The sequence below is a fragment of the Rhea americana genome, unplaced genomic scaffold (assembly GCF_003343005.1).
Source record: "Rhea americana isolate MKP2758 unplaced genomic scaffold, rheAme1 scaffold_25, whole genome shotgun sequence".
NCBI classification, from domain to species: domain Eukaryota; kingdom Metazoa; phylum Chordata; class Aves; order Rheiformes; family Rheidae; genus Rhea; species Rhea americana.
In genome coordinates, this window is record NW_028186368.1 from 599,283 (window position 1) to 617,325 (window position 18,043).

General features: G+C 46.0%; 1 protein-coding gene across 3 annotated transcripts; it reads left to right on the plus strand.

The window, feature by feature from the left end:
- Positions 1–402: 402 nt before the first annotated feature.
- On the plus strand, positions 403–8,419 carry PPIL6 (peptidylprolyl isomerase like 6). 3 transcript variants are annotated; one of them, XM_085306976.1, is made up of 8 exons: positions 403–523; positions 709–894; positions 1,103–1,291; positions 2,028–2,090; positions 2,233–2,380; positions 3,489–3,545; positions 6,557–6,692; positions 8,177–8,419. In XM_085306976.1, exons 1-8 carry the CDS (start codon positions 440–442, stop codon positions 8,286–8,288), a joined length of 975 nt encoding a protein of 324 aa, XP_085163102.1. In that variant the 5' UTR covers positions 403–439; the 3' UTR covers positions 8,289–8,419. The 3 variants fall into 3 exon arrangements, with proteins under 3 accessions (XP_085163102.1, XP_085163104.1, XP_085163103.1); XM_085306978.1 differs by having other exon boundaries at positions 709–804; positions 1,103–1,327; XM_085306977.1 differs by having other exon boundaries at positions 709–804.
- The last annotated feature ends 9,624 nt before the right edge of the window (positions 8,420–18,043 follow it).

An 18,043-nucleotide genomic window follows, 5' to 3' on the forward strand; every position in this document is an offset into this window, starting at 1 on the left:
TAAACGCGGGCGAAGCCTTCGCGCTCGGGCTGCGTCCTGCAGCCTGGGCTCGGCCTGCTGGAGACCAGCTCCCGAAAGGCCTGCGCTCCCGGCGTAACCCAGTTTGCCTTTCCTTGGGAGAAAGGAAAAAAGAGAGACTCTCGTTGCTTTCCAGACGGTTGAAAAATCCCGACGTGAGGCTCGGGGAGCGCTGAAGCACTAATGGGGAAGCGGAGGGTGCGGGGGGGGAGGCTGGTGCGGGGTGCAGATGCTGCGCTGCAGCTTGCAAAGGCAGAGCCCGGCCCCGCGGCTCCGGCTGCGGCTCCGGCTGCGGCTCCGCCCGGACGCGGCTCCCACCGCGTTTCCCGAAGCAACCGCGTCGCCGGGGCGACCGCGCTGCCGCCGAGCCGGGGCTGCCGGGGCCGTCGGGGCTGTCGGGGCCGCCGGGGCCGTCGGGGCCATGGCCCCCCAGGCGCCGCTGCGCCTGGAGGTGGTGGGGCTGCTGCGGGACGTGGCTTTCCACGTGGCCAAGGGCACGGCGGAGGTAGAGGCGGCCGGGCCGGGCTGCCTGGGTTACAGCGCGGCTCRGGGCACAGCTAGCTGGGGTGGGGGTGGGGGGATACAAGCCGGGGTAGGGTATGGCGTGGAGGAATTGCATCGCTTACAATATGCTTGTAAGCAAATTTTTTTACTTATTTGTTTGTTTCTGGCTTTACCTTGAAAATCTAGGCTCTGAAGATGAAGTTTCCGAGCAAGTTTGCAGACCCCGTCATACGTCCTCTGTTTGAGTTTGCCTGGCATGAATATTTACAGGAGAAGAAGAAGGTAACGTGCTCCTTTACCCGGACCCCTGCCGCCACCATTGCCGCAGCCCCCCGCTGCAGCATGTTTCGGGGCGCTCCTTTCCCGTTGCCGGTCGTTTGCCTGGCCGCAGAGACCCGCGTAGGCGGCACACGGGTCTCCGGGTGCTTTTCCCACCTGGGTGGTTAGAAACCCCCCCCCCCCAAAAAAAAATATCCCACCCCCTTCGCGGGCAGACCGGCCGGGCTGCGCGGCCGCAGCCTTGCCCCCGGCGAAGCTCCTGGCGCCGTGGATGGAGCCGGGCGCGCTGCTCTCGCCGCAGGAGCTGCGCGGGGAGACGTGGGCCTACGAGGCGCCCGTGATGTGCTTCGCGGGCGGCCGGCTGCTGGGCGACGAGCGGCGGCTGCTGCGCTGGGCCTCCCGCGAGTGGGACCACCGCGACTTTACCTCCCCGGCGCTGTACCAAGCGCTTACGGAGGACTTCTGCACCAAATACATGAAAAATAGCCAGGCAGGTAACGCTCTTCCGCTGCGAGAGGGGGGTGAGGTTTGTAAGTGGGCACCAAGCTGGGGCGGGGGCGGGAAGCCACCGCAGCGAGGAGGGAGGGAGCGAGCGAGCGCGGCGGGAGCAAGCGCGGCCGTCGGGGTTTCCAGTTGCGGAAAAGGGTGAGACGATCCTGGGGAGATGCTGCTCCTCTCGGCAGCCCCAAAGCGCTGGGGCAGCCTACGAAGGCTCCTTTTTCCTGGCCGCCTGTGGTGGGAAAAGGATCGGGTTTCCCGAGGAATACAGAAGAAGAGGCTATTTTTTTTTTTTTCCCCAGCAGCTAGTGGGAGAGCTGCAGGGGAGGAGCGAGAAGGGGGGGGGAAAGGCTGCTTTCAAGCAAGTTTCATGCTCGTTCCCAAAGAAAAATGAGGGGATTTTGTGGGAGAGGCTGGGACAGGAACTAATTTTAAAAAGATAAACTATCAGTTGGTTTTAGTAAGGTTGCCGCGTTCAGGAAGTGATCCGTGAGCAGCTCAGACGCCCGAGGCACATTTCCCTGCCCAAAACGAAGGGAGACATTCTCTGTCTTTTAGTTTAGTTAAACAAAACAGTAGAAACTGCGTTGTTCAGTATTGACTGCGCCACGGGCGTTTTCCGGGGCCGTTCACTGGGGGCGGCGAGGCTGGGGCTTGAGTTACGACAGCGGCTGTTGAACTGGGCACGGGCCTTTATTTCGCTGGATTTGTTTTTGTGCTTTAAACAGCATGTGTTTGTGTACTTGGATATCGCCATTCAGGAAGAGCCCGTCGGGACGCTTTTATTTGAGGTATGTTACAGAGAGGAGCAAAAAGCAAAGAACAAATAGACCGAATGCTGTGCTTTAATTGCCCAGAAAAAGAGGGGAACAGAAAACTGGCCAGCTGAGGTCAGTTATGAACTTCACGTATTCCCCCCCCCTCATTTTGCAGCTCTTTTCTGATGCGTGTCCCAAAACGTGTGAGAATTTCCGCGTTTTGTGTACAGGGGGCGGAAGGTCGTCTTCCAGCGGACTCGAGCTCACTTACAAAAATTCCGTCTTTCATCGAATAGTAAAAAATGGATGGATCCAAGGAGGAGGTGCGTTTCCAAATGTCCTGARTACATCTGAACTCCTGCAGAAGTGGGGTGGGATGATCCGCGCGAGTAACGGTCTTCACCCAAGAAAACAAAACTGAACTCCATGACATAGCTAATCTCTGCAGGACAAGCTCTAAATTTATATATATATATATATAAATAAATGGGAAAACATTTTCTCTTTTAGCCACCTCGTTTTCTAATCACAGGAAAAGTGTGGCTAATTTGCTTTTTCTAATTATTTGGGACTTTCAAGAGATCCGTGGTAAGTAATTAGGAAACTAATTGAAAACATTACAACACTAACAGTATACACAGGAAAAACATGCTGCTTGTTTTATGGAGAGCTTAGTTTACGGAGGCACTTGGCCAAGCGTCAGACGCTGCGAATGTTTCGGGAAGGTATCYGAACATCAGGACGACGCCTTGAGCTGGGTACTACGTACTGAGGAGAAAGACGTCGGAAATGACTAATCACAYGACCTGTCCGCCCTCCCCAGGGAAGCAGACGCTTAGGCGTGCCGGAAGAGATTTCCTCCGTACTTCTTTCCAGCTTGTCATCTGTCTTATCTGCCCRTGTGCCTTGCCCATGTTTGTCTTGCCCGCTCCAAATGTGAGCGCTTCGAGTCCATCCTCAGTTTCAGCGTTGAAGATACGCTTTCTGCTTTCCACAAATAACCATGCAGATGTTAATGCAGTCCGTAAAAGCGACCTGAAATTATAAGATTGCTACTGTAGGGGATTAACCTTAATCTAACCAGTGTACCCCAATGTGCAAGTAACAAAGACAGGTTTCTTTAAACCCTCTCAAAAAAACCCAAAAAACAAAAACAAACAAACAAACAAAAAAAAAAACAGAAGACCAAGAGATGCTTCAGTTTTCTGTAGTGTCTCAGCCATTGGAAATCTGCTTCAGCAGGAACTTCTCTTTTACCAAATCCTCTTCCTCAGATAAGCTATTAGCCTTAACTCACCATAATACTACAGCCTTATTTGCACCTTCCTTGCCCTAAGCATGTTCCCTCCGACAGGCGTCCTTCCCCCCGAGCGTGTTGGTTAAGCCCATGAGAAACCTGAATTCTGATTGCTGCTTTTATCTGCTCTACAGACATAGTAGCTGGAAAGGGAGACGGAGGAGAATCAATTTATGGTCCCACCTTTGAAGGTATGTTTCCTGAATTAGCTCACTGTCCAAAATCTCAAATTTCAGCAAAAGCCAGGTTATTCATCTGACGTGATTCTCAGGATAACCTGAGACTTTTATTTCCTTGAAGGAAATGCTTTAATTTTCAGTCAGCGTTATCAACCTTTTCTATTAGCAATAGAAGGCTTGCCTCTGATGCACTGTGTCCGACTCTCTACTCTCCAAATCTGTGTCCATTTATCTTGTCTAAATTACAGCTCATGGCCAGCCACCTATTTCCTTCAAATGAAAAACTGTGAATACTGATGATTGTGGAAGGGCTTTAGAAATGCAAAGTGCTATGATTAACTATAGATCTCCAGATATCTGATAGCACTTGTTTAAATATGTTTAAAGTAATGGAAAGAAATCAGTTTTAGCTCTAGATTTGCTGGCACTTAGGCAGCTTTAGGGCTTGGGCCCATCTCAGAGGCCACTGCCATCAGTTACGTGACTCTGCTGATTTAAGTGGAATTGCTTCTAAATTTCACTAAACTGAGAAAGAAACTATGAAAGTCAAGAAATGAGAAACTTGAGGTAAGTTTAACATTGAATGTTCCCCCATACTGATATAAGGCAATAAAATGTAAAGCAAAAATAATGTTATAAAATGCAATATTTAAGAAAAACAACTCCTATAATTGGCACAGACAGTTGGGATATTCTGTTTAGATTAAATGCTGCCCATAAAGACGGTTTATGACAGGTAAAGCACTTTGGAAACTGATTTATATTCTCGTATATAAAAGCTTTCTTCCTGCCAGTGTCACAAACGGTGTTACGTTTGAGCAGACTGGGCAGCAGCCAACAGTGAGATCAGAAATGCCAAGTGTGGCTGAAAACTTTATTTTCAAAGACATTTAAGAGCCTACATGAGTGAGGAGAGGCCACTCTCACCTTGAGGCCCTGGGACCAAGCAAATAACAACCAGGCTGATAAAACTTTTTGGACAGGACCTTGTCCCCGGCCTGGCCCTKCTGAAGTGCTGTGCTGACAGGCAGGAAAATGGGACAAGTGTCTGGGGGCTTTTTTTTGAGTCCCCACAGGCAATAGGTACTGCATGCTGAAGAGGGTAGGAAGGAGGGAAAAGGTGTTACTTCCTTGACAACAAAACTCCTGCAGTAGCAACAGATGGGCTCTCAGGATGTAAAATGCTTACAGAGAAAATTACCAATTATTGGGAAAAAATTAGGACTGTTAAATTTTTTGCAATGCAGACAACAGTAACGAGATTAAAATGGTGAATTCCCTTTTCTGGCTGCACTGTGGGCACCCCTGCACATCATCTTGTGCTTCTTGCAGTTTCTCCCAGCAACTCACCCCTGGGGTGGGAACCATCTGCATTTAATAGAAAATAATATAAAATCAGCCTGGGTCTGCATGTGGCCCTGGGCTGCAGCATCGATCCACAGGCTGATGGATAGAGTGTTACAGTACGTTTCCACATGCAATTAATGAAGGGACACTTCCCACGGCTACCCCCTGCACAGGCGAAGACAGGGCCAAGAGCAGATTTGCTTTATGGTCACCCAGAAAGCTAGTAACAGCACGGACATTAAAATTTCGAGAGCCACTCTCGCTCCCAGCTTCTTCTCCAGACAAAGCTTGTGCTWCTCATCCGGCACCAAGGAAAGATGCTGAAAGGGTTGGGGGTTTTTACTGCTGTCAGAGCTGAAGTGTGGGCCGGTGACACGTTTCAAAAGCACATAAGCAATGTCATTTTAGGATAGGTTTAATTTGGAATCCCTCAACCCTGAAAGTGTCCCTGTAAAGATTTCATTGCCCATATTGCACACAATACAAATGCTGATGTGTCAAAATAGAAGACTGCCAATCCTTCCCCCTCACCCCTTTTAATTAAAAGCTATATGTTGCTTTTAATCCTTTAAAAAGGTGTTCACTTAGCTATGCGTTTTTTTTAATTTAAGACTTAGATTGTTTTCCTAGTGCTTCCCACCAAACTATTTACATTGAGGGCAAAGGACAAATATCTTCGATATCGGAAAACAGCGACAGATGCCTCTGTCAGACGGCAGTTTTCTGTGAAACTCCACATTTGGCACGTGTCCATTCACCACGATACTTGCTGAAATTAATGGGATGCAACTACATTTTACTGTAATGAGCTCACAGTACTGAGGTAATTACGGAGAACCGTTTGGCCTGGAGTGTCATGTCACAGTACAAAGCACCCTGCTCCAAAGTTAGACAGTTGAAGTCATTTTGCAATCCACAAGTCAGCGTTGGGGGAGTTGTCAGTTAAAATTTAATTATCATCCTTATGAATCGGTTTCTGAGAAGGGCACACAAACAGGGCAAAAATAACCCCCCCAAAATCAGAGAAAATGAAATTGAAAAAAAGTCCATAGTTTCCTTCAAGSCTGCAGAGAGTTGTATGGGGTCTGGACAGCTCGGTGTGTGACGAGCGCTGTGTTGGGGACCAGAAGTGCAGGGAAGCATCCCTGGCCCTGCTGGCACCCTCATATCTGTGTCCCTCGCTCACTCTCTCGTAGCTGGGATTCCAGCCATGCAAGGGAAGGGATCAGCTTCTGGCCGTCATCCCCCAGAGACAAGCATGGGGGGATCATCTCTAAAGTAGGGATAATCCTAAGTAGCCTCAGGGAACCGTCCTGATAAACGCCCTGAGCTCCTGCAGGAGACATGTTGCAGGAGGACACAGGAGGGGAGGGACCATTGCTGCTGTTCCAGYGTTCAGAAATACCTAGAGCATTTTTTTTCATGAATAATTTTCATCTGTTCGTTTCTTGGCTTGAGAACAACACAGTAGTGGGAAACACTTTCTGGGAAGGACGTTGATTCAAACCCAAGAGTGACTTCACTCGTGTGGGACAGGTTGATAGGAGACTGATGCAGGAAAAGGAGATGGAAAGTGAGACAGGGCAGGAAGGAAATGAAAGGGAGCTGTAATAGTGACTACAAGCAAAGGAAGCAACACAATTACCTTTTACTTATTAATGAACTCTTTTTCCTAGATGAAAACTTCTCCATCCGTCACAGCAAAAGAGGGATCCTGGGCATGGCCAACAAGGGCCGCCACAGCAACGGCTCGCAGTTCTACATCACCCTCCATCCAGCTCCCTACCTGGACAAAAAACACGTGGCTTTTGGGTATGTATGCACAAGTTTGCCATTGCTTCAGCCTGTCAATGGTGTTACCCAGGGACATTGCCACCCAGGAGGTCCATGAAACCCTTACGACAGCTGCAAGGTGGCCATCTCTGGCCACGGATAGGATGGATTTAAAGTACCTGGTGACACCTTTCCTCCCTCTCTCTGCCTTGGCCTGACCTGCTTGAGCTGGAAATCCTCTGGCAAAGCCATGGCAGCTCCCAGGGCCAAGCCTACGCGTTTCTGCCTGTCAAACAAGGGTGTGCCCTGCGGGACAGGGGAGTGTTGAGCAAACGCCTTCAGCCTCTGATTTGCCTTGAGGAGCTGAAAAATTTTATTTTAGCCAATATGTGCTAACAGTTTGTTCTCAGTAACTTGACGTATAGAGCTGGCCCTGTTCAAGTTTTTAGACTTTTAGGAATGTAATAGGGAAGATTTTGGGCCAAGCTGTTGCTTGATATAAAGGGATAAAAATATGTACATATTACCACATAGAAAGAAATTTGCAGTGGAGTTTCCATGTAACCACATTACGAAGAAAGACAGCATTTTAAAAGGAAGTGAAAATTATTATCTATCTAACCTACAGAGAACAACCCAAAAGCATATTCTGGCTAGATATATTCATAATAAGTGACATTTGCCTCAAGTATCGCCTTAACACCGGCTCCGTGTAATCCGAAAGGCACAGGAAACGAGAGCATTGAGCTTACAACAGGCCCACATAAACCTTAGCCATAGGGAGATCAGTCCTGGAGGAGCAGTGAGCCTCTTACGAGGACAGCGAGGCTCCATCCTGCTGATGTCCTCACCCTCCGCTCTGGCTGGTCTTCTGCCTCCTCAAAAGTCACAGCCGTTTCTAGTTGGAGGAACTGATGCAATGCTTATTTCTTTAAACAAATGTGGCTACACAAAGCCATAGTACTTTATTCTAAAATGCTAACTAGTGACTATCTGATGAAGAGCCGATGGCTTTTGCCATTCCCTTAGGAGGAACRATTCTTTAAAGGGCAAAGCGGATGCAGCCTCTTGGTAGGAAAACCACGACGTGGTTTTGTTGTAGCCCAGCATCAGAAACAGGCTGCAGCAACGGCTCCTGGGCCAGGTGCCACAGCGGAGGCAGCCAAGGCAGATGGTGTCGCTGGCTTCACAGAGGAATTATCAAAGCATTTCTCCATCTTCCAGCATTCAGMCTGAATTCTCTAGCCCTCCTACACTGTTGCTGTTGTTGTTAAATCACGCACATTTAACTCGGCCTTTGCAGAGCTGTAACGTAGCACAGTGCACCTTCTCCAGGCTCCTCGGCTGTGCAGGCTCGAGCTATGTCTGGGGGGTGAGAGGGGCAGGAAAAGCCAGAGCGGGACCAAAAACTTGGGGAAAGCCCACGAGAGTCGCGCTAGTGTCCCCCCCRCCAGGAAACAGTGAGCAGCAAGTGCCACAAATCGTGACTATATCCTTGTCGTCATACTTTTCCCCTACTGTAGGCAACTGATTGAGGGCACAGAGACTCTTCAGAAACTGGAAGCTGTGTCCACGTATAACGAAAGGCCTGTTGAAGAATGTAAGATCATTAAATGTGGGGTCTTTGAGCCATGATTACAAGCCAGTTTTCCTTCATGCAGAAAGGTAGACTGCTATTTTCTGGTTTGTTTTTTACAGAGTTTGAAAGCTTTTACTTAACAAGTCAAAAATAAAAGCACCTCTTGCACACATGAAGTTTTTGGAATCATTCCTTTGACTTAAAAAAATGCTCATAGCTTGTTAAAAACACCTTCACATGAGTACCCAAAGGGACCTGTGGGTATATCCCAGAGCCAGTCTTGCAGTTTACAGAAGACTCTGATAACATGATTACCTAGTGACAGTATATTATGACAAGCAAATATGACAAAATGCATGTACAGCAAAGTACAGGTTGATTGATGGATACACACCTCTAAAGATAAATTTAAGTGTTCTTCGCAAAATCTTGCCTCTACCCCAATCTCCACGGCACAGCACGTCATTCAGCGTGCAAAGGCCCTGCCGGGCCTGTTCAGYGCAGCTCAGATACCAAATGCAGGCTGGATAATGGTAGCTCAGACCTCTCAGARGAAAGGAAAAAAGTGTTTGCAGGACTCACACTTCTTGAACGTCATACATTTGGTCTTGCACTGCCCACGAGAAACCAGAAGTAACACGTTTGAAATCAGGTTGGGCTGCATYAGGCTAAAGCCAGGGAATATCAGAGCAGGTCTAACTTTTGACTAATTAGTTTTGACACACAGTATCAAACAACAAAATTTAAAGTGATTATTTCCACCAAAATGGAGAAAAATATTGTTTATAAAATTACTCCAAAACAGGAAATGTTAAGGTTAAATGTAGATGCAAGTGTATAATACACAGCTGATTGCCAGTGTCAGATAAGTGATTTCTGAGAYAGATGCTGTCTCTAATGCATCGTGCAGCGCTCGGGCATCGATCGTTCCAGCAGAGGATGACAGATGAGCATTAATAGACTGGAAGGCTTGTGGGAATGAAAATGYAGTCTGGAAAGAGAAGGCGTAACAAAGTATATATTGGAAGTTCAAAGGAAGGAGCATTCGTCAGGCTTGGATGCAGACAGAGCACGAAATCATGCTGTGTCAGGGCTATGCAGACACTATCAGTTTACAAGTCTCTCCTCTCTTGCCAGAGCAATCCTGAGTGACCTTTACTCCTGCGCTGAGCTTAGTGTATGAGCCACTAAAATCCACAAAACAGGGTGAAGATAACGTGGAAAAGACTGAAATAGCAAAATATTGAGACCTAATTTGGCTTGGGGTTAAGCCCATGAATTTCATGAAATCTAAGTAACGTGCTTAAGTTTATTTTTGAAATGGGAATGAATTTAACAAATTACTTGGCAAATGTTTAACTTAGTGCCTGAAGAGGACATAGACATACAGTGAACCTCACATGCTTTGAATGAGAATGGAAATCATCTTAATTTTCAAGGGGATTTAGGTTCTTCTTTCTTATGATACAAAACAAAGAGATTCTTTAACCTGAAATGTGTCTGTAACTAACTAGCTAAGGAGCTTTTAACATATTTTTATTTCTGGGGTGTTTTATTTTCTAATGCATTCTGAAATCTATACATATACTGCTGTATAGGAACTAAGTCTTCTGTAGGAGAATTTCAAAACAATTGCCTATAGAAAAGCCCATAATGAGCCATATGGATTATATACCCCAGTACGGAATAATTATTTTCACTTCATAGTTTGGTAGCAAAGATGAAAATATGTGGAGGTATTTCCTTCAGAAAATAATGTATTTCCTGGCAAGTTATTCTTCACAAAAATGAGAGACATGTATTTGCTGTGAAAGGATGTGGCTTAGGAATGCAGCACTAGGATGAAGATTAGGGGGTTTTTTCTTTTCACAGGAGTTTTAAATGGTGATCAAATGCTTAAAGAGAAAAGTAAATTTCAGTTCTGCAGATCAAAGGAGACAATGCTAAAAGAGAGCAATTAACTGATTTATTATTTAAAGGAAAATAATTTGTTACRTTGTGCCTACCCGTCTTCTGCAACATGATCTGCCTAGAGTAAGCAGACATGTTTCCCTTACCAAAATACATACGCATTTTTAGTAGGCTGTGTTCCCTCAGTGAGCATCCTCGGGCGAAAGCTTACATAGAGAGATAGTCAGCAAGAGCTCAGCTTTTGCCTCTGTAGGGGGACACAGGAAATGCCGGTGCCTGTCGGTGGAAGGCAGGAGCAGCACTAGCTGTGGGCTCAGCGGCCCGTGGCAGGGCAGCTGCACCCCGTGTCCCCGTGCCCGGGTGCGGAACAGGGTGGCCGGGCATGGGACACCCAGCTGGATTTGCACCACACAGGAAACGTAATGACGAGAAGAGGAGAAGACAGCCAGGAAACGATTTGAATTTCAGACACAGTGATGCTTCAGGCGAGCCACAATTACTGCATGAGCATTGGTCAGGACAGCACGCTCTGCCAGCAAGGTTGTGGTCGAAGCTTTGATCCTGGATTGAGGAGGGCAACTAGAAGGCAGAGTGAGTGTCTCAGCCCTGGTTCCCCCGTTGCTGCAAGTCAAACATGCTGAAGGAGCTCTAGGTGATGAACAGTGAAACAATAAAGAATCTCGATCACTTAATCCAAAAATAGGTTGTGTGCTGTATTTTCCTTTGTAACCTGCATCTCTAATTGAGTGACTTGGTACAAACTGTCTCCTCTGAGAGAGCCAGTCCTGAGAAGTGGAGCGTGCAAAAATCCCAGGGGACTCGCAAGTCCCAAGGCACACAAAGGGGTCCCCAAAGGGCTGAGAAATTCAGTGTCAGCCTGGAGATGGTGAGATGAACACGTCTATTGCCAGCTGCTGGTTTGGAGGAGTTCCCTTCCCCTGCAACCATATACAAAAACTCCCTCTGCAAAGAGCAGATGGCAGCAACAGGCATCCTGAGAAAACTATTATCTTAGTGGATTACAGTGTTTTATTTGYGTGATGTGTCACTGCTGTGGGAAAAAATTGATATGAGTATTGCTTTGTTAGCATTTTATGCTGAGCTTCTTACTCCAGAAAAAACTCCTATTAAATGCTCTTAGAAACTGGCCTAAAAAAAGATGAAAGAATTCCTCAGAAAATAACACATAAAGTTATTTTCTTCATTTAGAAGAAAGTATGTGTGAAAARTGCAAGGACTGTGTGCCAACAAAATATGGACAGTAGGCTCCAATTACTCTTAACTAATTCAAGTAACCATGAAATGAAAGCTGGAGCATGAAATCATAAGCTACAATGTAGTTTACCAACCTGAGATCAGATGGTTTCTGAATCTGAATCAGGGCTTTACCAAGGTCAATGGGAATTATTAGCACGGGCTCCCTGCTATGTAGGTACTCTGTGCTGATGTGGGCAAGTCCTGTGACCTCCACAGTACCTCTGTTTATTTTAGTTGTATCAAGTGGGATTCAGATAGTATTTTCATCTTCCTACAAATCTTGCCTCACTTAYCTTCTTAGACCATCATGGCTACAGCACTCTGCTATTATCATTTATATATTTATTGCCTGGGCAACATTCATTAAAATACTGTTGACCTCTAGACATAAGTTAGAAACAAGAGTTCCAGGCACTAATTCTAGGAAAAAAAAGTGTTCTGAACTACTGATTTTAAAAGAACTTTACARATCTCAACTCGCAATGTATGAAGAGGATCACAATAATGTAATACAGTTGTTGCATGAAGAAAATACGAAGTGGTATGATTTTACAAACTTAATAGAAAGAGTCATGATACTATAATTCTGATAAGGTTTCAGATGTGTCAGGGCGCAGCGAGGCTGGCTGCTGCTCAAGGGAAGGCAGCTCCCGGGGAAAGCGGGGAGCCCCTGCTGGGGCCTCGTCCAGCCTTTTCCTGAAGCGCTCCCAGGCTGGTCAAGGCTTCTGGGCTCTTTATCAGCTGCTGGCCTTGAGCACACATCTAAACTCCTAGGAGCAGGAGAGCGCACTCCAGCCCTGACACCTGCCAGAKCCCACTTCTGTTTTATATACTCGCCAGGAGGAAGCTGCACAGTATAGATATGCTTAAGTGGATGTAGTTAATTTATCATCCTGTTTCAGGAAGACTCAATCTAAACATTAACYTTATTTTTATTACTTAAATCAGTCTGACCTTGTTCTGTGGTTGGTTCTTGCTGTGCAGGTGAAAAGTTTATTCCTTCTGCTACATCTTGCCTATCGTATTGCCTTTCATTTTTCTTTCCTTGACATCTCTTTTGCCTTGCCTTAGGCTAAAAGCATAGAGCTACCCAACCATTCCTGAAAGGCTGAAAAAAGACTTGGTGAAAGAGAAATTCCTGTTAAAGTAGATTTCCAATGGCTGAGACACTACAGAAAACTGAAGCATTTTTTCCCTTCTAAAAATTTGCTAACAGTGTGAAAATTGGATAAAACAACAGCCCTTGTAACATAAAGCTTGCAACAAGACATTATCTTCCCATTTCATAAAAAATGAGGCACACAGTGATTCCCATAACAATTCTCTCRATTTCCCCAACAGCACAGGTTTTCCCTGGCTGCTAAAGAAGGAGTACCTTTTCCATGAGCCAAAGAGGCTGCTGAGCCTGAAAGCTCCCTAAAAATGGTGAAGTGCCTGAGATCTCTTTTCCAGTGGGCATTTTCATCAGAGGCATGTGTGCAGTCTGCCCAAAGCTGACAACTGTATTTCTGGCTGTGGGACATGATGCCACTGGAAACGCAGAGGATTTGGAAGTGGAGGCTGGTAACTAAACCAAGACTTCTGCACAAAAACTTTAAAACAGATCTTGCTGAGTAGCTGCTGCTGTCAACTGAGAGCTTATTTATTTTCCAGGAAAAGGTGCAGAAGAATAGAACAGGTCAGTGGAGAAACCTGCCCAGGACTTGTAAATCTTCTTAGGAGGTTGGTTCTCTCTCAGACCAGAAACCTCTGAATACCCCATGCCCGTGGGATAGTCTCTGCAACATGGAGCTAMTCTGACCTGTCAAGATCTGTCAAGGGACTGAATTACAGGTTAGGGGCAGAGGATGTCCACCTTGGCCACCTGCAAGTCTACTGAGACCATCACAGAGCCACAGAGTGTCAAAGTGATTCATGCTTCCTCTTCCATTACAAGGTGAATTCACCCGACCCTAACAGGAGGATACTGGGGAAGCTCAGTGTAAGACAATTCCCTGTAATTTCCTATCTCTGACTACCTTCCTGCTGATTTTTTTTTTCAACAAAAGGCATCATGTTTCTGGTCTCTGACTATTCAGTATTTTTTGGCTACCACTATTTGATACTGACATAACTTTTTCCAGAAGCAGGGGCTGGGTGTGTAAGCTACACGAARAGGCCACAGCTTACCTGTCCCAGCAGCTTGTCCACCAAGAAATTGCATGTTTGTTTGTCAAAAGATATTTTATCTAAAAACCTATTAAAGAATAGTGTCATGTTTGCTTGAGGCTTCCTCCCCCCTCCTGCACCAAGGAGTTTGACACTTTCACTAAAGAATGGTATGTATAAAACAGACACTGTTTTATAGATATGTTGATCTTGGTCTGCTCTTTGTCACAACACTTCACACTTCTTTTAAATCTCCAYGTTCCCCTCTAGCACTTCTCTTTTAATAACTAAGGCAGTAATTCAAAATTCCCTCTTTCTGCATAGTCTCAAGCTTGTCCTTGGATTGTGAGCCTGTGATTTTCTACCTTCTTGGACCAAAGTGCCTGTGCCCATTTGCAGTGTTTCTCCCAGATCACATTCAGAAGCTCATAAATATTACTATTTGGCTCCATGGACAGCTATGAACAATTTGTAAATTCATGACTTGCAAGCTACTTGGTGGGACTCAGACATCCACACTTGCGGATGCTACTCCACTGCACAGAAATGTCCAGCTTCCRTCCTGTGAGCTGGATAAAGGGGCTGCAGATGCCCCCTGCCCCCTTCCCAGAGCACAGGAACACGCAGCGGCTTGTGTGAGCCAAGGGTGGGAGYGCTGCTCACATCATGATGCGTGTGTGGCCTCGTGGTGGGGTGGGGTGCACATGTGTAGCTCCACTTGTGCAAGTGGGGCAGCAGCCTGTAYGCACCCAGCAGCAACCAGTGGAGCTGTGCATTATCCTAGGATTTTGGGACAGGCAGCGGCCTGGCTGGACCAAGCACCCGGACATCCCAAATCCTGGATGTTGGGCAAGTGGGTTGTACAGRGCAGATTCTAATATCCCCACCCAGAATTTCTGCTGCACTCAAAATATTACTGAACTTCCTTAAATGCATACATAAATGACATACAMTACGGCATGCAAAACTCCCACACATGCCTTGGGGCTGCATCCAGCCCTGATCAGACATACCTCTGCAGCGGGATCTGATGTTATACCTGTCTCACAATGCAAGGATTAACTAACATTACAAAGCTCTGAACACAGGAATCAATGTATCAGCACTATTTTTGAAAGATTACAAGGATTCTGAATGGGAAGGACCATTTTGCACACCAGAATCTAATCATGTATCATTATGTAATGGTGTGAAACATCCAGAAACCACTTAGGACAGCATGTTTTCCTTGTTAGCCACCCACCAGCTATTTACACTTCACAGGCACTTACTTCTCTTTCCACAGAGGTGAAATCGTAATTTTGAAAAGGAATACAAATGTTTATAAATTGAACCAAAATGATAAGTTCTTTTCAGATCATCTACTAAAAAAAATCTTGTTCATTACCAYCCTCTCACACTTCGAAAGCCCAGTTATTCCATCTTTCCCAGCATCAATTCATTGAGACTCCTGGGCATTTACATTTAAAAAGTGCTTCCCTAAAATGGACATCTGCAGACCCTTAGCTTTTATCCATATTTGCCAAGTACTTTACATAAATTTCCAGTAATGCAGTGCTTGGAATTCCCCATAGGAAATGTTCTGACATTCAAAACAGAGGTAAATGCCTCACTAACCACTAAGTATATAACAGTGCAATGAAAAATGAATACAGTGATGAATCTGATGTTTTAAATCCAACAACAACAACCAGAGCTGCCATGATCTTGCTGACTGTATTCCTCAACAAAGTCCTGAGATGCTGACTTTAAGAAAAAACAGGCAAACCACATTTATCATGCACTTGGATTCCCACTTGCCCCCAGGATTACATGATAGACATGTTTTCACTCGCTTGTGAAGACAAGCGGTAGCTGCAATTCTTGCCTTGCTGGTAATCTTATTTCTGTTTGCATTGTATTGTCTACTTCATTTTCTCCCTGYTTTTCCATACATATGCACACTGTTCAGACTCTCGTCTTTTATCATTTGCATTTACCATATACCCTATTTATTTTCATTCTAAAAAGGCCAACACTTTCATATTGCAGCAGGATAACCAAAGTTTTTAGATTGCAGCAACTATAATTCTTCATGTTAAGCCTGCATCCGGCACATTCGCAGTTGCAAAATAAAACATTGTATTAATTGCTGAGAATGCTCACAATATATTTATTATGATAACCCACAAGAACTGCAAAAAGGAACAGCTGAGTTCAAATAATGCCTTAGGTCTAGTGACATCACAGGAGATCCTGTGAATTGAGCTCTGATCGCAGCGAGGAATCCTTGGCTTTTGTCCCAGAAGGACATAAACATCCCTGCAGGCGTATGCCCAGGAAGGGTAAGTGGAAGCAGCAGGAAACTTCTAAAACAATGCCCACTTCAGTTCTGGTTAAATTGCAGGATCTTTTTATGCTGTTCATCTATTTATTTTACATGCAACTATTTCAAAGTTTCATGCTACTCTTTTCATGCTAGTTCATGCCAGTATTTCACTACAACTTCCAAGAGGTGTCTCTCACAAAATTTACTTTTTCTGCACTTTTCTTTGCATTTTTTTTTAATTTTCATTGTAAGACTCCCACATAGGTAGGCTAAGCTTTGGCCATTCTGCACACTACCTACAAGCAGAAGCATCACAACAGGTTGCCAGGGAGGTTGTGAAGTCTSCATCTTTGGAGATATACAAAAGTCATCTGGACAGGGTCCTGTGCAACCTGCTCTAGGTGACCCTGCTTGAGCAGGGGGTTGAACTAGATGATCTCTGAAGGTCCCTTCCAACCTCAACCATYCTTTGTTTCTGGGAATATGTAACATTACAGAACTTTGACAGAAAGCTTTATGTCCAAATCATGTATTATCAAGCAGCCCTGTAGACTGTTAATCAGCTCACACCATAACGTGCCTTGAAGTTTCTGATGTCGTATTGGTAATATAACACCTCCAGGCAAGAAAGTAAAATAGAAAATTAAGCTATAGGTATATAGGTATCTTGAGCAGCTTCTTCGTCTTCACTGCCCAAGTCTAGCTCCATGGTAATGATATAGGAAAGAAATTTCCTGATTCTGYTTTTTTATCAGTCACATATCCTTTCATTCTGATGGTTATCTTTCTCAAATCGGAAACATGAAAACTTACTTTCTAGCTCTAACTCGGCCCTCCTTTACAACAAGAAGGCACAAGCCAGTCAGTATTGCTTCTTTATTACAAGAGGGCACAAATCAGTGAGCATTTTGTTTTGTTTCATTTGGTCAACATTTGCCTAGGCTGACACTGAACAAAGGATACTGAAGCAGCTTTACGTACACACACTTTTATTTGCTGGCTCCACTGCAATGGCATATATTGATTTGAGTTACCTTAGGGGAAAAACAAAAGAGGGAAAGAGAGAAGGTGTGGGGGGAAGCAAACAGAAAGAGAAAACTCTCCCCAACGACTAACAGGGAAGAGAAGATGGATCCCCAGACACACATCTTTCTCTGCGTGCTCTCTTCAGGGTAGCTGGAAATGGCAGTAACAAGATGATTTTTCTTTTTGCCATACTTCCCCTCTAGTCCAACAGACTTTCCACCAGGGACCTACTCAAACTCCCCGTTAGTTATTCCCATTCTGAAGCTATTAGCAGCAATCAGAAGACAGCTAGACAACATGCAAGTGTGGCATGCTGATTGTTAAACTTCACGTATGATTATTTTGGGGTAATATTTATTTAAATGACTATTATCTACTGCCTTATTCACTAAGCCTTATTTTTCAAATATGAACTAAAAGCCACAAAATAAGGTGTAGAAAAGGGGGTTGGGGGGAGTTGATCCCATACAGGATCACTTTGCAGGAGAAATCCAGCAAAACAAATAGTCTTGGAGTTTGCAGGTGCACAAGAGCAGGTGCCTAAAGTGCTACAAGAGCAGTATAAAGAGCGTGGGAGTAACACCACCACAGCTTAGATGAAAGGGTACARACCTGTGAGTAAGAGCTAGGCTGCAAAGCAGCAAGCAAGCAGCCTCGAGCACCATACAAGCCGAGGCAGCGAGGCTTGCGCACCCCAGGGATGGCAGCACCCTTTTGCCATGAATTGCTTTTGCCTTAGGAGCTCCTACCCTCACACGAGCCACCCCCATTCCCCACTGCCCCAGCGCACGGGRGGCGGGCGCTGGGCTCCTGCTGAAGAGCCCAGAGGGCGGGGGTCCGTTGAAACTCGGACGCCAGAAGGAGGTAGAGCGTCTCCGGCCGTTAATTTTAAATGAGAAACCACCTCCCCCACACGCCGCCTTTCCACAGAGAGCGACASGCAACGGCCGCCCCGCGCGCGCCGCCTCCGCCCGCGCCAATGAGCGGCCGCCGCCACGCGGACCCGCCGCGGCCACGTGACGCGGAGGGAGCGGCTCCCCACGGGCGGCGGGGTCACGTGGGGAGGCCACGTGTGTCGATGCCTTCCGCCACTCCAACGCCCCCCTCCCGCGCAGGGTCGGGATTGTTCCATCACACGTTGGGGGAGGGGGAGGCGGCACC

What these genes read in the sequence shown, in the direction of transcription:
- PPIL6 (XM_085306976.1), top strand. Translation starts at nt 440, where the DNA reads ATGGCCCCCCAGGCGCCGCTGCGCCTGGAGGTGGTGGGGCTGCTGCGG. An exon ending in AATACATGAAAAATAGCCAG is followed by an intron (nt 1,292 to 2,027) that starts GCAGGTAACGCT and finishes TGCTTTAAACAG; the next exon opens with CATGTGTTTGTGTACTTGGA. An exon ending in TGGATGGATCCAAGGAGGAG is followed by an intron (nt 2,381 to 3,488) that starts GTGCGTTTCCAA and finishes TCTGCTCTACAG; the next exon opens with ACATAGTAGCTGGAAAGGGA.